The sequence below is a fragment of the Hyperolius riggenbachi genome, chromosome 7, assembly GCF_040937935.1.
Source record: "Hyperolius riggenbachi isolate aHypRig1 chromosome 7, aHypRig1.pri, whole genome shotgun sequence".
In the NCBI taxonomy this organism is placed as follows: Eukaryota; Metazoa; Chordata; class Amphibia; order Anura; family Hyperoliidae; genus Hyperolius; species Hyperolius riggenbachi.
The window spans coordinates 113,409,578-113,434,275 of NC_090652.1; the positions used below are offsets into that span (position 1 = coordinate 113,409,578).

The 24,698-nt window shown below is 44.8% G+C and overlaps 1 protein-coding gene across 1 annotated transcript in view; it reads right to left on the bottom strand.

Annotated features, from left to right (window-relative positions):
• Nucleotides 1–5,193: 5,193 nt before the first annotated feature.
• LOC137525632 (cytochrome P450 2K4-like) overlaps nt 5,194–24,698 on the bottom strand; it is a 47,460-nt gene continuing 27,955 nt past the window's right edge. Inside the window, exons 6-9 of the mRNA XM_068246782.1 lie at nt 16,783–16,924; nt 13,992–14,179; nt 9,373–9,514; nt 5,194–6,552 (exon numbers count right to left, since the gene is read on the bottom strand). Coding sequence (XP_068102883.1) covers nt 6,365–6,552; nt 9,373–9,514; nt 13,992–14,179; nt 16,783–16,924 — 660 coding nt within the window. The 3' untranslated portion in view covers nt 5,194–6,364. The remainder of the gene's footprint in view (nt 6,553–9,372; nt 9,515–13,991; nt 14,180–16,782; nt 16,925–24,698) is intronic.

Consider the following 24,698-nt stretch of genomic DNA (forward strand, 5'->3'; position numbering starts at 1 on the left):
AAAAATGAGTTTTACTCACCTAGGGCTTCCAATAGCCCCCTGCAGCTGTCCGGTGCCCTCGCCGTCTCCCTCCGATCCTCCTGGCCCCGCCGGCAGCCACTTCCTGTTTCGGTGACAGGAGCTGACAGGCTGGGGACGCGAGTGATTCTTCGCGCTCCCAGAAACATTAGCACCCTCTATGCTGCTATATGGCATATGATATATGCTATAGCAGCATAGATGGCGCTATTGTGGCCAGGAACGCGAAGAATCACTCGCGTCCCCAGCCTGTCAGCTCCTGTCACCGAAACAGGAAGTGGCTGCCGGCGGGGCCAGGAGGATCGGAAGGAGACGGCGAGGGCACCGGACAGCTGCAGGGGGCTATTGGAAGCCCCAGGTGAGTAAAACTAATTTTTTTTTTAACTTAAGTGTCCCTTTAAGGACACCTGAACTGAGAGGTATATGGAGGCTGACATATTTATTTCCTTTTAGTTAATACAGATTGCCTGGTTGTACTTATGAGCCTTTAATACTCTTAGCCATAGACCCTAAACAAGCATGCAGATCAGGTGCTCTGACTGAAGTCTGACAAGATTCGCTGCATGCTTGTCTCAGGTGTGTGATTCAGACACTACCACAGCCAAAGAAATCAGCAGGATGCGGTGGCGTCGCTAGGGGGTTTGATCCGGGGCACCGCCTGTTGCCATGGTGCCCCGGATCCATACTCCCTCCCCAGGGCCATTTCGGCTAGTTTGAGCGGCAGGAAGGGGTGCGCTGGGCGCAGCGACGAGGGGAGCAGGCACAGGTAATTACAAACTCACCTTCCTCCGCAATCCCTGCACAAAGCCTCTAGCTTCATTCTATTACCTCCTCTGGCGTCCATCCTGGTTACAGCGCCTCCCGTGATAGCTTAAGCACATGTCATCACAAGAGGCGCTGTTACCAATGAATGGATGCTGGGGGAGGAAGTAGCAAGAAACTGGAGGCTTTGTGGGTGGATCGCGGAGGAAGGTGAGTTTGTAATTACCGACGGTGACCAGACAGAGGTGCACGCTACCCACCGACACGGAGCATGCAAGCCCAGCATAACCGCCAGAGTACAACACACAGGCCAGCCTGTCGATGACAAGACAGAAGCCAGGTGAGGGGCTTATTTATGTGAAATACTGCCTATTTAATATATTTAAAGGATACCCGAAGTGACATGATGAGAGAGACATGTGTATGTACAGTGCCTAGCACGCAAATAACGATGCTGTCTTTTTTTTCCTTTCTCTGTCTGAAAGAGTTAAATATCAGGTATGTAAGTGGCTAACTCAGTCCTGACTCAGATAGGAAGTGACTACAATGTGACCCTCACTGATAAGAAATTCCCCTTTTTATCTCTTTTTTGCTCTCAGAAGCCATTTTCTGCTAGGTAAGTGTTTTATAGTTTGAATTTCTTATCAGTGAGGGTCACACTGTAGTCACTCCCTTTCTGAGTCAGGACTGAGTCAGCCACTTACATACCTGATATTTAACTCTTTTAGACAGAGAAAGAAAAAAAGGAACACAACATACTTATTTGTGTCTTAGGCACTTCACATACCCATGTCTATCTCATCATGTTACATGTCACTTCGAGTATCCTACATCACTGCTATGTTCATGTACATTTGGCCCCACCTATGACCACGCCCACTTTCCCGCGACATGATCATGCCCATTTATTCCCTCTTGGTGCCCAGGGGTGCCCCGGATCTCCCAGGAACCTAGCAACTCCCCTGGCAGGATGCCAGGCAACTAGTATTGTTTAAGAGGAAATAAATATGGCAAGTACCTTATCCTTCTCTGTTCAGGAGTATCTAAAGTCACACATCTGATCTGCATGCCTTATTTATTACAGCAGTAGCAGCGGCGGCCTGGTGAGCTATTTTGTCCTTACTTGACTCACAGCACGTGTAACACTCACTTTGCCACTGTTTGTGTTGAGATTAAGCAACATACCAGGCTCTTTCTATTTATAGTCACACCGTCATGTGACTCACTTTATAAGAATAGAAAGGTTCCTATTCTTTTAATCTGCTTCCCCTTCCCCGACTCTTGTGTTTAAATATTTTTATTCAATTTTACTCAGTAGAGCCATACCCATAATTAATTAAATTACCACTGAACAAAAAGGGATATGGAGTCTGCCATATTGTTTCCTTTTTAAAACAATACCCGTTGCCTGCCAGTCCTGCTGATCTCTTTGGCTACAGTAGTGTCTGAATCACACACCTTAAACAAGCATGTGGCTAGTCCAGTCTCAAATATCTGATCTGCATGCTTTTTTAGGGTCTATGGATAGTAGTATTAGAGGAGGAAGATCGGCAGGACAGGCAGGCAACTGGTATTGCTTAAAAGGAAATAAATATTGCAGACAGGGGCGTAACAATAGGGGCTGCAGCCCCTGTACCTGCGAGGGGGCCCAGGGCCCCCCTGGGGCCCTGCTTAGGGGGCAGGAGGGGTCTCAGCATGAGGAGAGAGCATGGCCGCACATCGATGGGGAGGGGGACAGTCCTCCCCCTTCACCTCGGACTCTCCCCTCAGCGTGCTCCCCTCCTGCAATTATCAGTGGCAGCCGGCGGCGAGCAGGAACACATACCTCCATGCGTTCCACGTGCTGGAGGTTCCACTCTCTAAGTGTCTGACACTCCTTCCTGTTTAAACAGGAAGTAGCATGAGGCACTTAGAGATTGGACCTCCGCGGTGGATGGAGGTATGTGTTCCTGCCACCGCCCGCTGCCACTGATAATTGCAGGAGGGGAGTGTGCTGAGGGGAGAGTCCGAGGTGAAAGAGGAGGACTGTCCCCCTCCCCATCGATGTGCGGCCATGCTCTCTCCTCATGCTGCAGCCTCATCCAAATGTTTGCAGGGGGGCCCGGGGATTTCTAGTTACATCTCTGATTGCAGCCTCCATATCCCTCTCACTTCAGGTGTCCTTTACGAAACAGACTTATCTTCAGTTACAGTATGTACAACTATAAATTTAGCTCGACATCTTTGAGGAAAAAAAAAATTTTATTGATACCTTTTTAGGCAAAGTTCATATTGAATCAGCTTTGACATTCAGGTGGCATAACACAATGATTTTCAAAATTGGTGTCTCGTGGCAATGCATGTGTTGCAGCACAAGGTACCGTATTTGCTGCCGTATAAGACAGACTTTTTCTCCCAAAAAATGGGAAGAAAAATACCCTGCATCCCAGTGAATGCAGGGAATAACTGACTGACAAACGCCTGCCGAGACAATCTGCCGACCCGCCCCCACGTCTGGGACTTCCTGCATTGTCCCCCGTGGGTCCTTTCGCTCTTCATTTGTCCACTCCTATATGTGTCTCTGCTCCACCCCCCCTCCTGTGTCTCTTGCTCCCCCGTGTATAATTAGCAGTGTAGCGGCAGCGTGTCTCACCTAATCCATGGCTCCCGCATGGGATCGCAGAGCCCTTCTCTCCTGCACTGCTCCTCTAGTGAAGGCTTCTGCTGATTGCATCATCAGCAGAAGTCATCACTAGGGGGAGCCGTGCTGGACAAGAGAGGTCTGTGATCCCAGCGGGAGCCATGGAGTAGGTAATACACACTGCCACTACACTGCTAATTATACACGGGGGAGCAGTAGACACAGTAGAGAGGGGCAGAGACACATGGGAGGGAGTGGACACACATTAAGGGGAGGAGAGCAGATATACAGGGATAGCAGGGAACATACTGACGACAGCAGGAAGGACAGAAGAGGACACACAGGGACAGAAGAGGAATAGAAGGGGACACACTAGGGACAGATGGGGACACACGGGGACAGAAGAGGAACAGAGGGGGGGACACTAGGAACAGATGGGGACACGCGGGGAAAAAGGGTACAGAAGAGGGACAGAAGGGGACACACTAGGGAGAGATGGGGACAGAAGGGGAAAAAGGGGAATGAAAGGGGACACTCTGGAGGCAGAAGTGGACACTCTGGAGGTAGAAGGGGACACACTGGGGACAGAAGGGGATGCACTGGGGACAGAAGGGGACACAGGAGGACACCAATTGGGGGAGAACATGTGCAAGACACTCCTGGAACATGGGCACACCAGGTTTAGTATATTTTTTCCTGGTTTTTGCCCTTTAAACTTAGGTGTGTCTTATATACCAGAGTGTCTTATACAGCAGCAAATACCTTATTGCCAGTCAGTCACTTGACAGCGTGTCTCGCGGTACTACAATAGAACCTGACACAGCGCAGAGCCAATGCAACTATGTGAATGGGCTCATTGTGGGCCCATTGCAGCGTGTTGCTGTGCCATTGCAACTCGTGTTATATTGCACCACAATGCACATAGTGTGAATGCACCCTTAAATAATTAAATTGAATGTATCATTTTCTATCTTTTTTTTTTTTTATATATTTAACATATATTTAATCGTTCATCAAGGTTTTTTTAGTGATTCAAATTCATTTGTCTTGCATTTGCTATTGTTTTAAACTGTAATAAAAAATATACTCATTTTGTGATATTTTCTGCAGGTTGTTAATCCCACTTTATAATTTGGCCTGATACAGAGTATATACAATCAATAGCAAACATGTTAGCAAATTATGATTACTCATTGAAATCTCTTCCCAGCAAAAGCCTAATATAATAAAAAGGGAAAAGGAATACTCCAGACTATAGGCCAGTGCACACCAATGGATCCCTTCCTTCAGTTCCAATGAGTGGACCATGTTGTGCAGTATACGATAATTACATTATTTTCCAGACAGCAGGCATGTCCCTGTAAACTGACTCTTAGGGCCTGTACACACTGAAAAATGTGAAGCGCAATCGCAAACACAACGTTTAAAATTGCATGCATGCATTTTTTGTGATGCATTTTTTTTTTGTAATTGGCTAAAAGTCCTTCAACAGGAAGTTGCAAGGCATTTCCAGCGATCAGCAAAGAGCTGTGACAAATATATCCCGATGGGACCATTCTCACTGCAGTGTTAGCGATTTGCTTAAATCACAAATGTGCTGCATGCAGAATTTTGAACAGGAATCCCAAATCATGGCAAAATGGCGAATTTTCATGCCCCAAAATTGTGACCGCGAGTTCAATATTTCAGTTCCAATTCGAGTTCCAATTGTGGCCATATTTTTGCAAGCACAATAGTTAAAGAAGAAAAGAGATAGCATGAACTGTTTTCATTAACAATAGCTTTTAATTCAGTTTTCACAAATACACAAGAAGTAAGATGCAATATTATTGGACTGTAAAACATGAGAGTAATGAACCATAAGACCATCAGATAACTCAGTAGTGGTTAGTGCAACCTCCTAAGGTGAGGGGAGAGAAGCCTCTGGAGAGGAGACCTCTGCCACTGCCCGGGACCCTCCAGAACATTGGGGCTGCACTCCTCTTCTGGCACAAGCCCAGCCGTGCTGCACTCACGTGAACACGGCCACGCCTGTGCAGTAGCATGAGGCCGCTTGTGCATAAGCAGTTCCAGCTTACTGCACAGTCGTGGCTGTACTCATGCAGAGGCATTACAGCCACACTCGCATCTCATGCTAGGTACACACCACACAATTTTCTGTTACATTTTCTGTTAGATTTACCTGCCAGATAGATAATTTCCAACATGTTGGAAATTGTCTAACTATCTGCCTAGCAATTAGGCATTGTTCTACTCAGCAGGGGATAACCAGAAGACAATGCACCAGAGATAATGACCAGTCTCTACCAGTACTTTACAGAAAATAATCTAACAGAAAAATCTAATGCTGGGCATACACGGCTCATTTTTGAGCCATTTAGATGGTTTGATAGTGAATAGAAAAAGATAAGAAAAACGAACGGAAGATAAGAGAATCGGCTGCAGAATCGTGCGGCAAAGTGAATGAACAGGAGAATCGAGCGGCAAACACGAGCCGCGTATTCCCAGCATAACAGAAAAATCGAACAGAAAATTGTATGGTGTGTACTAGGCATAAAGAGGAGCATGGCACCGATGTTCCTACTGACAAGCCCTTGTCGGTTTTCTTGGGGGGCTCCACGCTCAACAACAGGGGAGCCAGGTACTTCTCTCTTCTTAGGTAAGTATGACTTTTTTGTATGGTAAGGTTCGCCTTGGGTATACTTTAAGGACTATTACAGCTAAACTCGATATTTTGATTTTTGTCAATTATCTGGCAGTCACAGGAGGAAGGAAATTCAAAAAACGCAAGTTACAAATATAACAGGCCCTCAACTGCTCCAAGGCCCCATAGCAGCAATTATGGCTGCTGTAGCTATTGCTTCAGCCTTGCAAACAACATAAAAACATTATACAGAATTTGTTTAACAGCTAAAGAGAGGTGTCATTTCATTTACAAAAGAGAGTCTTGGCTGAGTTCTGCAGCTAGTTGTTGAGTTTAGTGCACACTAAGTGTGGCAAAGGGACTAAAGTGAAGCCAACCTCTGGCTTGAGACTTATCTCTTCCCTGGAGACTCCTGGTGGTGGATGGAAAGTGAAGGTTTGCAGAAGTCCAGTAAAAAACAGGAAAAGCTCCATTTTGGCTAAGCCTTCTCCAACACACGCTCTTCTTCCTATGGAAGATGGAGAAGGAACAAAGGCAATGGTTAGGAAAGGTCAAGGACAATGAGACACAATTCAGAGTTTATTTACATGCCGTGTCGGACTGGGAGCTGGAAAAGCTTAATATGCCTAACATGGCTCACACTCTCACATCTAAGACTTCTCACAAATGTCATCTCTCCTTTGGAACTCTCTATCACAACCTGCCCTTCATGCTCCGAGCCTGGAAATTTTCAGACATTCCCTCAAGACTCAGATTTTCAGACAAGCTTATCATTTGCTATAGCTAGAATTTAAAGCTCACTGCCTCATCTGCTAACCCCTTTGTCTACTTCCAAAGTGTCTCAACCCTATTATCCTCTAGATTGTAAGCTCGCAAGGGCAGGGACCTCCTCCTTGTGTTTCCTGTTTCTGTGCATTTTATCACATGAACATCTATTAGAATTGGTGATACTATTAAAACTACACATCAGTTGTATGTATTTCCACTTGTGTCCAGGGGCATAACTAGAGGGGAGCAGCCCCTGCGACTGCAGGGGGGGCAAGAGGTGTGTGTGTGGGGGGGTGGCCAACTTCCTTTCTCTGATACTTCAGATCAGGTGTTTTTGTAGCTAAACATGTTATGGGTGTGAAAATCCTGATGGCCATATTTGTTGTATGACCATGCAGAATGGGTCCCCAGGCTACGAGGGTCACCAAGGGGAGGCAAGGGAAGGTTTGTGAACAATAAGTGGTCCTATCAAAGTTTTAAGGGGGGGGGGGGGGGGGCATAATTTGTAGTTACGTCCCTGCTTGTGTCACTGGTTGTCCTGATTGTACACTATGTTGAACTGGTCCTGTATCTATACTCCCCATTTTTGTATGTTTTGCACGCTGTACAGCACTACAGAATATGTTGGTGCTCTATAAATTTGGTGCTCTATAAAGAAAGATAATATGGCATATTGTGTTACTTCAGATTCATATTTCAGTTAATAATTAATGTCATTCATGTAAACTAAAGCCCCATTTCATGTTTTTGTTTTCTTTTTTTCCAACTTGCTCCTTGTAACGATTGGTGTCAGCAAGAACAGATTTTCTGATTATTGGTGATCTGCAGTATCACCAATAATACAGATACTATACCTGATCATGTGGTGATCTGCAGAATCACCAATAATGCGAGTATAGCGAGACACAGGACAACCAGATGTAAAGATAGGTGTTTGGTGCAACAGTAATACAGATAGAGATACCAACTCCCCCAGAGAAGCTGGTAGAGGGAGATATCTCTATAGAACACAGGGATCAGCATTCTAGCAAGCTGGAGATGCAGATGAACTAGTAATCAGTTCACCCGAGGAGCGGGTGGTGCACAGTAAGACAACGTATACTGATCACCCGTGGAGCGGGTGATTCAGACTGTACTGCATCAGGTGATCACCTGAGGGGCAGGAGATCAAGACTGTACTGCAACTCCTAATCACCTGAGGAGCAGGTAATGAGGACAGTACCGTAGTTACTAGTCACCTGAAGAGCAGGTGATTAAGACTGTACTGCAGCTACTGGTCACCTGAGGAGCAGGTGATTAAGACTGTACTGCAGCTACTGGTCACCTGAGGAGCAGGTGATTAAGCTGTACAGAGAATCCCTCACCAGGGACTAGGCTCACTGGTGAGGGCAGGAGAGTCAGACAAGCAGATTCAGCAACAAACGGACAGATACGGTACAATTCGCCATAAAATAATCGTAACGCAGCAATGTTTTACCATAAAATAGTCGTAGCGCAGCAATGTTTCACCATAAAATAATCGTATTGAGGCAACCTTTCACCAGAAAATAATCGTAATGTGGCAATCTTTCACCAAAAAATAATCGTAACGCAGCAATGTTTCACCAGAAAATAATCGTAATACGGCAATGTTTCACCATAAAATAATCATAATGCGGCAATCTTTCACCAGCAAATAATCACAATGCAGCAATGTTTCACCAGAAAATAATCATAATGTGGCAATGTTTCGCTAGAAAAAAATTGGAAAGTGAGCAGCATTTCACAAGAAAATAATGGTAATGTGACAATGTTTCACTAGAAAAAATCATAAAGTGGGCAGCGTTGCACCAGGAAATATTGTAACCTGTAGAAAAAAAAATATTTACTCACCTGGCAGAAGTCTACTTTTTCAGCAGCAGCGGCGAGCAGCTCCCCGATGATCTGCCTGCAGCCAGCCGAAAGTCCTGCGCTGACAGGACGCATTGACGTTGGACCAGGCGCCCCTGCGAAAAGGTCTGACGAGGGGGTGGGAGCGGAACTTTGAAAAGCATCTCTGTGCACAGATGCTAGTCCTGCTCCACCCCCTCTAGACACAAGGCGACATGCGGAGTTCTCAAAAATGACATTCCCCTTAACATACATAGTAATGTTGGTAATGATAGCATGTATGGGAGCTTTGCTATTAAACAAGTTGGCCAAAAATTAAGTGAGCTAAATTACGAATGGATTACACGAAATAAATTGAATTTCCAAAACTTAATTACATGTGACCGTTATTGTGAAATGTTACCTAAATCATAATAGCACAATATGATTATCACTAATGACCTACTAAACTTTTTTAATCTGCTCCTTGCTATCAAAAGTTTTTCCTCAATAAAACACCAGTTTTATGACTACCAATTAGTTATCGGGGAGAATTCTACCATAGCCAGAAAAGTGATATCCGTATAGTACTGTATCTGCATTATTAATCCTAATAGTGATAAAAGGAAAAGAATGAGCTCTTGAAAGTTAAAGTTTATAGCCTATTACTATGACTATATAGAACCAGCAAATTATCTAGTTGGCGACCCACCTGCAGAGAAGGGCATAAACGCATCTCGTCGTACGAACTTTCCAGATTCATCCAGGAAGTGATTCGGGTTAAACTCATAAGGTGTTTCCCACTGAGTCTTGTCATACAGAACTGATGTGAGGAAGGGCAGCACCTCTGTACCCTGCAAGCACAAACATATTGTATAAGGTTTAACCAATTCAGGACCGGATGACTAACCCCCCTTAAGGACCAGGTATTTTACATGTGGGGGGGGGGGGGGGGTGCGCATTTGGGGGTGTCAGGCAGCCGGATCCCTACTGTGAGCACTTAGCTTTGGTCCCCCCGGCTGGCCAGGTGTCCCCCGTATTGCTGGCAGCCTTTACTCACCTCCAAGGCTCCAGCGATTAACTGCTATGGACCCCTCCGCTCTCGCTGGCTTCCCGGCTGTACTGACGCTAAGTCCCGGGTCACGGCTTGATGACGTCATCAAGCCGGGACCCGGCACTTAGCATCAATGCAGCAGGGATGCCGGCCAGAGCGGAGGGGAGCGCCGATCGTCGGGGGAACGGCAGGAAGGTGAGTGAATCCTCTTCCTTCCCCCCCCTACCGCCGCAGCTCTGTAAGTGATCACTATGATCCGCCGGCGATCATAGTGATCACGTGATCAGCAGCCATACGCGATAGCTGCTGATCACTGAGGGGAGATGTCAGCTGTCATTTGACAGCTTAATCTCCCCTCTCCGGTGCGCACGATCGCGTTGGGACGGTTGTTTAGCGCGGACGTTGAATCAACGTCCAGTCAGGGCGGCAGCACTACCTGCTGGACGTAGATTCAACCTACGTCGGTCCCCAAACATTTAATGGAGAACTTAACTGAAAGGGGCACTACGCCGAAAAATTGTAAAATTTAAAATATGTGCAAACATAAACAAATAAGAAGTACATCTTTTCCAGAGTAAAATGAAAAATAAATTACTTTTCTCCTATGTTGCTGTCACTTACAGTAGGTAGTAGAAATCTGACAGAAGTGACAGGTTTTGGACTAGTCCATCTCTTCATAGGGGATTCTCAGTGATTTATTTATTTTCAAAAGCACTTCACTGAGCATTCACTGAGCATTACCGCATTCAGTAATGCTGGAAACAGTGGATTTTCCCGATCACCTTCCCAAATTCCAATTCACTAAACCTTTTATCGCACATTCAATTAGAATAACCTACTAGTGAGGTAAATTACCGACTTGTGCAGTAAATGTCTCAGGGAATGTCAAGAAATTGCAATTCACAAAGGCTACAGCAGTCGGTAAATCAGGCAAAAGTGTTTGATATTTTTCGCCAGCACATAGCAGCTGATAACATACTCTTTCCAACCTCTCTCTGTGCTGTAACTTTGACAGACAGCCTTTAGGGAGAGCCAGGCAGCCAATAAGGAGAACCACACAGCACTGCTTCTCACACTGATTTAAGTGACAGGGTATCTAATGGGTATTCACTCTCACATAGCAGAGGAAAGTGATATTTTTTTAGGCTTTTCTGGATCCCTTTAGATGTGAAAATCTGTATTCTAGCAAGCAGAATAGCTCCACCTGGTGGCTGCAGCACATCTAAAGGGATGTCAGAAATGCACTGGACAGAAAACCTCAGGTCAGCGGTGAGGCAGGGAGCTGCCTGTGTGTATGGCTTGGAGGTTTTCTGTTCACAGGGTTTTCTGTCAATGACTGGTAAGTGACACGAAAGGTGGCCATTAATGGTCCAATTTCTAGCAAAAAATCGTTTGGGCAATGAGACATTCTGATTGGAAGAAAAATCGTTCACTACACCATCAACGAACCAATCTTTTCTTCCTATCTATTACAACTAGAGACAACTAAGAGAAAAGTACCCAAATGGAACAGCACCAAACCACTCAGGATAATATTCAAAAGTTCAAATCTTTATTGAATACAGAAACGGACAATATTAAAACCAATGTTAAAATTCACCATAGGTGAAACACGGTGGAACAATTATGTCAGAAGATAAGTGGCAAATACAAAATAAATTGTCCTCACAACAATTCCCCCAAAATATTATATTGTACAGGCCACAAGTATAGGACTTTCAATATGTAAAAAGTACAAACTGATAGGTCAAACGGGTGCCCTCAGGTAATTAATATAATGATAGGGTCATATAGATAGGGTCTGAAGCGGGTTGAACCCGCGCAATGCATTAAGGCGTACGGCGGTGTCCAGTCGTCCTCCTCCTCCCCCACGTAATTTTTCACTTTCTTTCTGGTATTCCTTGCATCCATTGGTTCATTCTGGTTCCCTGAGGCTGTGGTTTACTCTATGTCTATATTATACCACTTTATTGCTTTTCTAATTATTATTACACTCGCACCTTTTTAAGGCTAAATACCTTCTTTATATGTATCAATTTTGCACTATTCAAAGCACTTTGTGCCTAACTCATGGCTTATACTTTGTTATATGACCCTATCATTATATTAATTACCTGAGGGCACCCGTTTGACCTATCAGTTTGTACTTTTTACATATTGAAAGTCCTATACTTGTGGCCTGTACAATATAATATTTTGGGGGAATTGTTGTGAGGACAATTTATTTTGTATTTGCCACTTATCTTTTGACATAATTGTTCCGCCGTGTTTCACCTATGGTGAATTTTAACATTGGTTTTAATATTGTCCATTTCTGTATTCAATAAAGTTTTGTACTTTTGAATATTATCCTGAGTGGTTTGGTGCTGTTCCATTTGGGTACTTTTCTCTTAGTTGTCTCTGCATATCCTATTTGCCCAATTAGCACATCCCACCCTCATTATTATAACTAGCATTACATGTTGATGGTGCTTGTCCGTCTGTTTTGTTGTATCTATTACAACCAATCAAGAAAATGCAAATTTTGGTTTGACACAAATCCAGTCAGACAATTTTTTTTATAATCGTTCATAATCGATTGTGCCCATCAGCTGAGATTATTTTCAACCAGTCTGATCAGAATATCTGATCGCTCAAACGATTTTTCGCTAGAAATTGGACCGTTAGTGGCCACCTTTACCGAGCAAGGCTTAGTAAATTGAGGCATGTTTGTTCTGTAAATTATCTAACTTCTGCCTCGTGCAGAAAATCTTTTATAAATTTGGAAAAAAGTGAAAAATACAGAATGTGGTATTTTACCACACAAAATGATTTTACCGAACTACCTTTAGTGAATATAGGGAGCCTGAGTATTCAAAAATCACATATAAATGTATTAATTTTCAAAAGAAATTGCAGTATAACCATAGATCACACACTTTAAAATCACTTAAAAATCTCCTATCCATAGACTAGTGATCACATCAAGGCAAAGGGCATATTGATAGGTGCACCTATATTCTTTGATCCGGATATATATCTCTTTAGGCCCTTTTGCTGTATTGTGATAATGCTATGGATTGACACCATCCAGTGGCCAAACTTTGATATCTTCAATCCTCCCGTGTGCAGACTTATGCACACCTCTGCATCAATATTTCATGCATACGCCCTCATTACATGCATATAATTAGATGTGCAAAACCCTCACAGCCAAGCAGCGACCAAAGCAAAATAGCAAGCAGGTTTTCCACAACACTTCAGGGGTTAACATATATTCACTGCGTTCAGCGGCATCCAGCCATAAGCAGAAGCAGGTACAGCTATAGCCTCCGGACATGCCGGTACTCACACTTCCAGTGGGGCGGTGTATACAACGCTGCATGCGGACTTCGCCGCGCTTATTCAGTCTTAAGCTGGCCACTAACGGTCCAATTTCTAGCAAAAATCGTTCGAGCGATCAGAAATTCTGATTGGACGAAAAATCGTTCACTACACCATCAACTAACCAATCATTGCTTCCTATCTATCACGACCACCAAGAAAATCCAAATTTTCGTTCGACGAAAATTCATTCGGGCGACATTTTTTTCACTCGTTCATAATCGATTGTGTCCACCAATGGAGATTATTTACAACCAATCTGATCAGAATTTCTGATCGCTCGAACGATTTTTCGCTAGAAATTGGACCGTTAGTGGCCAGCTTCAGTCTCCTTCAGCGAGAATTGGACCCATTGAAACATACCGCACAAAGGCGCGGCAAACTTCGGGTGCGAGGCTGGTTAGGGAAGAGGTTGGAGGTACGGGAGGATCAGCGTATCCAGCGTGATGACGTCACGGATACCGTATTGATGCAGAGGTGTGCATAAGTCTGCACACGGGAGGATTGAAGATATCAAAGTTTGTCCACTGGATGGTGTCAATCCATAGCATTATCACAATACAGCAAAGGGGCCTGAAGAGATATATATCCGGATCAAAGAATATAGGTGCACCTATCAATGTGCCCTTTGCCTTGATGTGATCACTAGTCTATGGATAGGAGATTTTTAAGTGTTTTTAAAGTGTGTGATCTATGGTTATACTGCAATTCCTTTTGATAATTAATAAATGCATATGTGATTTTTGAATACTCAGGCTCCCTATGTAATATGGTATTGGAGATATTTATTAGCAGTATAGGTGAGACAGAGGTGTGATTATTTATAGAGGTAGATATCCCACAATTATGCAGTTTATGGTTTTTTATACCTTTAGTGAATGCTGCCATAACGGGGTTGAGTTGCTCACACTTACCTTAGGAATGCAGTGCCCTCTGAAATATACGTCCTTTAGAGTAGTGCGGGACAGATTTAAAGGCACAATATTGGCGAACCTCTGCAATTCATGTACCACTGCGTCAGTATACGGCATTTTCCTCCGATCGTCAACCGTTGGCATCTGTCCTTGTTTAATGTGTGTCTGGATTTCGTCTTGTACTTTTTCTGAAGCATAAAAGTAAATTAACCACAACATTACTTCCACAACATGTTAATGCACATTCATCATTCTCATCTTCATTATTATTATTACCTAGTTTTGTGTATGACTGGCAGCAAGCGCTTTGAGTCCGACAGGAGAAAGGCGCTATACAAATACTGCAATTATTATCTACAAGCAGAAGCCTACCATCCATATGTTAGAGGTTTAACAACACTATTACATTAAGGTGCAATAAAGTCAAAAAACCACAAGATGTCACTATGTGTAAATGTGATGGTGATCTTTATGAGATTGTTACTTCCTGTATTCACTTTGTATTCTCTCTGTTCTAAGCATGCTTCCTTTCCTAATGAGGGAGTTTGATCTATATCTGCATCTTTTTCTTCAGTAAAGAGTTCTAACTTATTATACTGGGTCAGTGGTGGGCCGAAATTTCGCATATGCAAAATTTCGCATTGAAATTTGCATTTATGCATCGTGATCGTAATGCGAAATTTCAGGGAAAATTGTAATTAATAGTAATATTTCATAATTTTGCATACTACGCAAACTTTTGTGCCGACTTTAGCGGTTAATAGCAAAGCCCCCATACATGCTATTGCTACCAAAATTGCTACATATGTTAACCCCCTTGCCGTTCCAATTCTGACGGCAAGGGGGCAGCGCAGCACTTTTAAAAAAAAAAAAATGTTTAAATCATGTAGCGAGCCCAGGGCTCGCTACATGATAGCCGCTGACAATCAGCATCCCCCTACCCACTCCGATCGCCTTCGGCAACCAGAGTAAGGAGGAAATCCCGTTCAGAACGGGATTTCCTGCTGGGCTTCCCCGGTCACCATGGCGACGGGGCGGGATGACGTCACCAACGTCATGGACGTCAGGACGTCACAGAGAATCCCGATCCACCCCTCAGCGCTGCCTGGCACTGATTGGCCAGGCTGCGCAAGGAGTCTGGAGGGGGGGGGGCGGCGCGGCGGGTAGCGGCGAATCGGCGATGAGCGGCAGCGATCAGAATATGCACGCAGCTAGCGAAGCTAGCTGCGTGCAGTAAAAAAAAAAAATTTAATCGGTGCAGCGGGGCCGGAGAAATCCTTCTGCGCAGGTTACCCCGAGCTGAGCTCGGGATAACCGGCAAGAAGGTTAAGGAGAATATTGGGTACAAGTCAAAAGAATTTTTCAAAAAGACATTGTAGTTTTGAGAAAATCGATTTTAAATATGCAAAGAAAAATGTTTTTTAAACTTATTTTTTTTTTGGTTTAAAAACTATATATTTTTTTGCATTTTTAAAATCGATTTTCTCAAAAACTACAAGGTCTTTTTGAAAAATTCTTTTGACTTGTACCCAATATTCTCCTTAACATGTGTAGCAATTTTGTGTCACTACCATGTATGGGGGCTTTGCTATTCACTGCAAAGTCGGCATGAAATTACGCAAAAATTACGTGAAATTTTGGGCGAAATTACGAATCACTATATAAAATCAAATGTATTTACAAAACATAATTATGTATAAGCGTAAATGCGAAAATTTACATGAAATTTTGCGTGATCGTTGTTAGCTGATTACGATCATCACTGTTCTGGGTGGCTATCTGCATGTACAGACCACTCTGCTCCATCCCCAGACACAAAAGTGGAACCTCTAGTGGCTGGAGGAGGCAAACACAATTAACTTATCAGCAGAGCCTCCTTCCATTGGTAGTTCTAGGGCGTTGTACACGGGACAAAAATGAGAGAATATCTGAAGTGACAGGCATAAAGAGCCCACCGCCACCTTTAGGGCCTTTTAAAGATGCAACACATCACCCGTCTGCCACAATTATATTTTAGCTTCAGTCGTTTGTAAATCACAAAAGGAAATTAATAGGGATGGTCAATGAGAGGCAAATAATTCCGACGTGCATGCAAATGTGTCAGAGCAAATTGTGTGCGGCTTGGAATTGGACCAATCAAAATGGACAGGAAGTGCATTTGATAGACCCGATTCAAAGCTGAATACAATCTTCATTGAATCTGCATGTAGCTGAAGTTACAGGTATTTGCATCTCACTGTCCCCTCTGGAAATAAATGGGTAATGAGATGTAAATTCTCTAGGTTTGCATGCCAATTGCATTCAGCTTGTCTGAATTTAAGGTGTGCTGTTTGAATAAAAATGCTGAAAAATCATCTGCTAAGCAAAATGGTTAGATGTTTAAGTGTTCCCTTTTTGAATGAAACTAGGGGGTTACTTTTGGTGGAAATTAGGGCTACTTTTGTATGAAACTAGGGCTTGAAAATTTTGGCTTTTTGATAAAGTTAAACTTTCAGACAGGAAGAGGCAGGCTTGCTGTGATGTTCCCTCCTATCACCCTCCCATTCCCTCCTCTTCCTATCCTTTGCACCCTCCCCTATGGAGAGTAAATGGGGAAGGGTGGGGGGAATGATTAGGGGAGTGGAACGGACAATGCACAGAGGTACTTGGACCCAGCATGAACATACCTCTGCTCAGGTAGCTTTGCTATAGGTCAGGTATGCATTGATGTAAACTGTATGTAGCTTGGTATTGGGCTAATAAAAATTGTAAGAACTTTGCCATCAGTTTCCAAACATAACCATTAGATTACTTTGTATTTCTGGATACTTCATCATCAGTAAGATGCCCCAGCGCAATGTTGTAGAAGATGTCTCTGTCCCAGCTGCAAAGAGATCCAAAACCGCCATGGCCAGATTGCCATCATTAAAGTACTTTTCAAGTTTCGCTGACTCCTGAAAACAAAACAAAAATATTTATTTATGGTATTTTAGCCACTGCATGTTTATTTCCAATCTTAAAAAAAGATAAACCAAGCCATACACAGGTGAATAGCAATCTGACAAGAGATTGATGGCTACCCAATCGGGCCATAGTTATGCCTTAAGTAGTAGTATGTTCCATATGTGGGGGGGGCAAGAGAGGTAGGGCACTTCGGCCCGGCACTTCCCTCTGCGTCCTCTGCTCCCTGTCCGGAACTACATCCATGGCATGCCCTCCCCTAGAAACTGCCCTGCCGAGTACACAAGACAATAAATGTTGCCCAGCAGAGATTATGACTTGATCCCTTGGGCAACAGTTAGGGCCGAGTTCTGTACAGAAGTGTCGCTAGCCTACAGGCTATTGACATGATCTGTTGCTATGCAGGGCGGAAGAGGGTTGGCAGAGTGGGCAGTTAAAGGGAAAGAACAATGGCCTTGCTGAAGTTGATCCACTGCAATGGATCAACTGCTGGCTCACAAAGGTAGGTCAGGGGCTGCTGTACACATGCTGGATCCTCAGCTGAGAACCGTTGTACATGTGTACACAGCTTTAGTCGTGACAGCCAAGAACGTACCAATAGTCCCTGCGACGATGGGGGAACATGAGGACTATGAAGGCCCTCTCCTCTCTTTTCCCCTACATAGTGCAGTAGAGCTGTGCATATATACACTGCTCAAAAAAACAAAGGGAACACAAGAATAGGACATCCTAGATCTGAATGAATGAAATATTCTTATTAAATAATTCATTCTTTATATAGTTGAATGTGCTGACTGCTGACAACAAAATCACACAAAAATGATCAATGGAAATCAAATTTATCAATGAAGGCATGAAGGTCTGGATTTGGAGTCACACTCAAAATTAAAGTGGAAAAAAAAAACACTACAGGTTGATCCAACTTTGATGTAATGTCTTTAAAACAAGACAAAATGAGGCTCAGTAGTGTGTGTGTTTTTCACATGCCTATTGGACCTCGGTACAATGCCTGGGCTTGCTCCTGATGAGGTTGCAGATGGTCTCCTGAGGGATCTCCTCCCAGGCCTGGATCAAAGCATCCACCAACCCCTAGACAGTCTGTGGTGGAATGTGGTGTTGGTGGATGGAGCTAGACATGATGTCCCAGATGTGCTCAGTTGGATTCAGGTCTAGGGAACGGGCGGGCCAGTCCATAGCATCAATGCCTTCATCTTGCAAGAACTGCTGACACACTCCAGCCACATGAGGTCTAGCATTGTCTTGCATTAAGAAGAACCGAGGGCCAACCGCGCCAGCATATGGTCTCAAAAGGGGTTTGAGGATCTCATCTCTGTACCTAATGGCAGTCAGGCTACATGTAGCCAGCACATGGAGGGCTTTGCGCCCCCTACCCCCCAAAGAAATGCCACCCCACATCATTACTGACCCACTGCTAAACTGGTAATACTGGAGGATGTTGCAGGCAGCAGAACATTCTCCACGGTGTCTCCAAACTTTGTCACATCTGTCACATGTGATCAGTGTGAACCTGCTTCTATCTGTAAAGAGCACAGAACGCCAGTGTCAAATTTGCCAATCTTGGTGTGCTTTGGCAATTGCCAAACTTCCTGTACAGTATTGAGCTGCGAGCACGACCCCCACCTGTGGACATCAGGCCGTCAGGAAGTGAACTCTTTGATCCGGAAAAGAATAAATACAATGTATTTATTCTTAAAAACAAACAAAAGCAATCGCCGCACAAAGCTATTTTGTGAGCATTTTGCGTTTTCCTATACCTTCAATTGAGGCGGAATCACCTCAAAAATGGCCTATGCACTGCTTTTCTGTGCGGATCGAAATCGAAACGCTCAGATGTGAACTTTCTCATAGAGAATCATTCCACAAGCGCTATCAGAGCGATTTTGAAAATCGCCAGCACTTAAAAAATGTTAAAAAAACGCCCCTAGTGTGAACGAGCCCTGAAGCATTATTTCCGAATCAAATATCCTCACCATAAATTGTGACAGGAACATAATCTAAGTTTTGTAATACACGGTAAAAATAGTCAAACAAAATGTGTGTTTTTTATCTACAGTAGTGCTTTTTATTTTTAAAGTGCAAATCGGTAAAACTGAGAAATAATGTGTGTTTTCTATTTTTTTTCCTCTTTTAAATTGCATTTCCTCCATTAAAATACATAAAAAACAAAATTGTTCGAGGGAAAAAATGCCGTACAATGAAAGCCTAGTTTGTCTTGAATTTTTTTTTTTATATATTTTACATTTAGGTGTCGTAAGTAGCGATAAACTTATTGCTGATTGAATGGGGACATAGCTAAAAAACAAAAACTGCTCTGGTCCATAAGGGGAAAACAAGGTCTGGATGCGAAGTGGATCCTGAGCAGAGCCACTGGGTATGAATTTAAGCATATCCACGTATAACTGGTAATTCGGATACACTCACTTTGCAGTGTTTTAAAGTCTCTACCTCCTGGTTTGCATATTCTAAATTAAATTACAGCGGCAACTCTGCTACTCTGCCGAAAGTCGTGCTGTGAACTCGGAACAGGAAGACTGCGGGTCCTCTCTGAGCAAGCGCTGGCTTCCTGTATTCTTCCTCGTATGTTCTCCTGCTGTCTGCAGTGCATCATATCTGCATATGAGGGGAAGGGAACAGAGGAGGAAGAAGCCAGGAAGCATTGCAGTAAATGAACTGCAAAACATGTACTTCCTGCTTTGAGCAGGTGTACAGTATAAGCTAATCACACAACTGGATGAGTCATAGCTTTCAGCATTTTTATAACAAGGCTATAGCAGCTTTAAATTCATGTTGAAACAGAACATTTTAGAGCGTTTAATTAGAAAATTGCTTGTGCTATCATACATAGGGGTTGATTCACTTTAACAAATATTGTGCCTTATCAGAGTTAACATGCCTTATCAGAGTAGCATAGCGAGCACTACGAACTTATGCCTGCTAATTGGCAATGACGAGAGCTCCACTCGTTCTGCCCTTAAGCCCCTGCGGGTCCAATCACTTTAAAGGACATTAGCCCCGCATTTTGATTGGGTCAAATGACAGGCAGTCTATTGGGCCAATCAAAGTGCAGGGATAATGTCCTTTAACATGATTGGACCCGCAGGGCAGGATGAGTGGAGCTCTCGTCATTGCCAATTAGCTGGCATACGATTGTAGCGCTCGCTATGCTACTCTGATAAGGCATGCTTACTCTGATAAGGCACATCAACGCTGATAAGGCATGTTTACTCTTCTTCTGATTTCTCAAAAAGGGGGGGGGGGGGAAGAAGCGTAGCGCGTCGCGCCAAAAAATGGATGTGGTCGTGGACCAGAATGTGGGTGTGGTCGCGGGTGGAGACAAGTTTACATGAACTTAGTAATGGTGGGACATTAGATTAGGACTAAGGTGGCGAACCTTTTGGAGGTCGAGTGCCCAAACTGCAACCCAAATGTCACTTATCTATCGCAAAGTGCCAACAGCAATTTAAACTAAATACAAACGTTTTAACTCATACATGAACATTATGGAAAATCCAACAACTTCATCCATCCTACTCTTGAAAAATGTATTCATTTTTTTTAAAACCTCCCAGTTTCATTTTCTGTTTTAAAAAGCTGAAAAGGTAGGTTTAATGCTATTGTCTCATATGATGATGATTCAGATTTTTCCATAGTCTCGCAGTTAACAATCATGTGACCCCCAACAAGACAAATTCAGCAATCATGAGGCCCCCAACAAGACTAATTCAGCAATCATGAGGCCCCAACAAGATAAATTAAGCAATCATGAGGCCCCAACAAGACAAATTCAGTAGCCATGAGGCCCCCAACAAGACAAATTCAGCAGTCATGAGGCACATAAATAGACAGCATTTCACATAAATAAGCAGAATGCCCCCTTAATATGGTAGACACCTCTCACCTGGCTTCTGAATTCTCCTCTACTGGCTGCTGTGCTTGGATGGCCTGGCAATATTGTTTTTGGCTGGCTTGGGTATGCTGTGTGTGCCGGCTGGCGGTGATGCTGGGCTGGCCTGGCTGGCGGTGATGCTGGGCTGGCCTGGCTGGCGCTGATGCTGGGCTGGCTGGCCTGGGTAGTTTAGGTAGTGACAGGTGCCTCCTAGTTTAGGTAGCACCAGGTGCCCTCCAGTTTAGGTAGCGACAGGCCCCCAGTTCAGGTAGTGTCAGGGACCCCACAGTTCAGGTAGTGACAGGAGCCCCCCACCCCAGTTCTGGTAGTGAAAGGGACCCCACAGTTTAGGTAGTGACAGGAGCCCCCCAGTTCAGGTAGTGACAGGAGCCCACCAGTTCAGGTAGTGACAGGGACCCCCCCCCAGTTTAGGTAGTGACAGGGACTCCCCAGTTCAGGTAGTGACAGGAGGCCACCAGTTCAGGTAGTGACAGGGACCCCCCCCCCCCAGTTCAGGTAGTGACAGGGAGTCAGGACCCCCCCAGTTCAGCTAGTGACTGGGACCCCCCCCCAGCTCAGGTAGTGACAGGAGCCCACCAGTTCAGGTAGTGACAAGGACCCCCCAGTTTAGCTAGTGACCCAAAGTTCCCCTTGAACCGTTCACCGGCGAACCGTTCGGGCCATCTCTAGAAAAAACAACACATGGAAAAGGGTGAGGAAAAAACAACTTTCACCTTTGAGTTTACACCTATGGCAGAAGATATCAAGAAAAGCATATGGAAAAACTGGAAAATTATAAAAAGAGACCCCACCTTGAGGGAAATCTACAAGAAACCTTCCCTAGTCACATTCAAAAGAGCCCCAACTATAGGAAATAAAATCACAGGCAGTAAATTCCAGTCATCCAGAAACAGTAATTGGCTTGAGCGACTTCAACCCAAAGGAAACTATGGGGCGCTGCTCAGTATACCCACTGATAGACCAAGCAAGTCGTTTAAGAGTAGGCCCAGTGAGTAATAAACCGAAAACTTTAATTACATGTCAAATGCATTTTGTTGTGTACATTATCTGGTGCCTGTGCCTGCGAGTTTACATAGGCATGCTACCAGAAGAATGAAGGAAAGGATACAGGACCATGTGAGGTCCATTAGTTCAGGGAAAGGCTGTCCCCGCTTGATTGAACATGTCAGGTCAGTACATAAAGGTAACCCTAACTGCTTAAAGTTTTCAAGGTTGGAACAGGTCTTGACACCCTCTAGAGGAGGTGATAGGGAGAAACTGTTATTAAGAAGAGAAAACTACTGAATAATATGAACTGATGCCATGGGGGCTTTGGAACTCAACGAACATGTGGATATGGCATGCTTTTTGGATCCTTAATGAGAATTGAATATTAAGATGATCAGGACCAGGGCCGGTTTAAGCAACAATGGGTCCCCAGGGCAAAATAAACCTGGGGGGCCCCCAACTGATAACCCGGAACAAAAATCGTCATTAAGGGACCTTTTTTGCAGCTGGTATAGTCAGGGTGTGAAGCCCCAATCGGTCGGAGCTCCACACTCTGTCTATCCCAGCCTGCATGGGGGACAAGGGGTTAAAAAGTTCAGGAGGGGGGACCCCACATAAAAAAAAAAAAATTCCCACACTCTAATCATAAAAAATTGGGAAAATAGGAAAAATGCCAGGGATCTTCAATCAGCCATATTGCAGCTATATAGCGATCCCTGGCCAAAGCGCTGCGTATGGACCCCCTGGAAACCCCGTTAGGAAATTCATTGCACTTTCTTTTGATACATGTAAAATTACACTACAGTTAGGTTTGCTACTAAAAGTGACATTTACCGCATTTAAAAGTATTTTTTCTCTTATTCCCAAAAGATCTCCTTAACATACCCTGCAAATTTAGGGTTTCTAGCATTTAAGGTGGATTTGTTATTAACCGTTAAATTTGGTGGGTTTTAAATGTGTCTTTTTTTTCCTTTGAAACTTTAAAATCGATTTTCTCAAAAACTATAAGGTGTTTTTGAAAACATTTTTTCCTCTTGTAGCCACTGGGGGCCCCTACAAGCTCTGGGGCCCTAGAGCACTTGCCCCCTTTGCCTCTATGGTAGCGCCGGCCAGGGCCGGCCCGCTCATAAGGCGGGGTGAAACTTTTGCCTCAGGCGGCAAATTTCTAGGGGCGGCATCTGCCCATCGGTGGGTGCGGGGAGCCGGCCGCCCAGCTGGAGGGGTAGCGGGCAGGACGGGGGTATTGGGCCTAGCGGCGGGGAGGGGGGTCGGCGCTAAGTGGACGGCGCTGCAGGAAGGGACGTCAGTGGAGCGCACGCTGGATCGAGCGAGGAAGAGGTGAGTCCTCCCCGCCCACTGCCTCTTACGAGTTGCGCTTCTTATCTATTTAAGGCTGGAGGGGAGCGGAGGACGGGGGACCCAGGCGAGGGAGGGGGGGGGTCCGACCCCCCTCCCCGCCGCTAGGCCCAATACCCCCGCCCTGCCTGCTACCCCTCCAGCTCGGCGGCGGCAGTCCCCTCCACGGGGGGCGGCGGCAGCAATCATTTTTTCCTCAGGCGGCAAAAAGTCTAGGGCCGGCCCTGATCAGGACACTGGTATATATTGATCCATAAAGCTAAAATAGATAGAAAACAATGAATGCTAGACGTCCAGTGATGTTACGTTTTTATTATTTTAATCAGTATTTAGAAGGACCAACTTCAGATCCATGTGGAGTGGGAATAGATACTTAATTTATCCTAAAGTATAAGGATTGTAGAGAAAAAGTAAATTGAATTGATTCCTCAAAAAGCTTGGTATCTGTAAGTGGTACTGGTTTATTCTTTATATGTGCAGGGTCAGATATATACTATGTTTGTCCTGTTGGATGTTTAGAATATACTGTACATGCACATAGATTTCTATTTTGCAGGGTGTTGCAGGGTGTTGGAGCAACGACAGCCGCTATTTTACAGAGTGTATCTGTGTAGCAACTGGCCTGCTGTGAATCCTTATGCTTTGGCGTCATTTAGCGCTGGCTGTGCGCCCAGGGAGTGCGCAATGATGTGATTTCCCTGGGACGACAGCCAGCTTGGAACGCATGGGCTCCCGGGTGGGCGTGCAATGTCACGCTTCACGAAAACCGGAAGCAGGCAGGCGGGCAGCGGCGGACGCACGCAGCGCAACTTGGGAAATTCTCCCCTATTTGAATTGCCGGTTTGGGAGTATTTGCGTGCCTCAGAGGACGCCCAAGAGGGCAAAATGATCATCAGGCAAGATCTGCTCCCACTCCACCCCACAGCTGTATAGGAACGGGTAGGGTTCACTTTTTGCAAAGGAGTACTGTGTTTTGTACGATGCATAAGCCGCAGAAATAAAGCTTGTTTTATTACTGGGAAACTGCATGTGCCAGCCTATCTTTCTCTCTACTAGTACACATGAAGATTTGTTGTTTCAAGGCTCGAGCACGCACCCTTCAGGTTGTTCAATACCAGCCTCTTAAAGAGAGTCTGAAGCGAGAATAGATCTCGCTTCAGACCTCATAGCTAGCAGGGGCATGCGTGCCCCTGTTAAATGCCGCTATAGCGCGGCTTAACGGGGGTCCCTGTCCCCCCAAACCCCCTCCGAGCAGCGGGGGAGCGCTTCCTGGTTAGGGCAGGGCTAACCGCCGCAGCCCTGCCCCATGCGCGTCTGTCAGACGCGTACCTCCGCCTCTCCCCCGCCCCTCTCAGTCTTCCTTCACTGAGAGGGGCGGGGGAGAGGCGGCGATGCGCGTCTGATAGACGCGACTGGAGGCAGGGCTGCAGCCGTTAGCCCTGCCTCCAGGAAGCTCAGCTCCAGCGACCTTTTTACGACCCAGGTTTGCGGGGGGT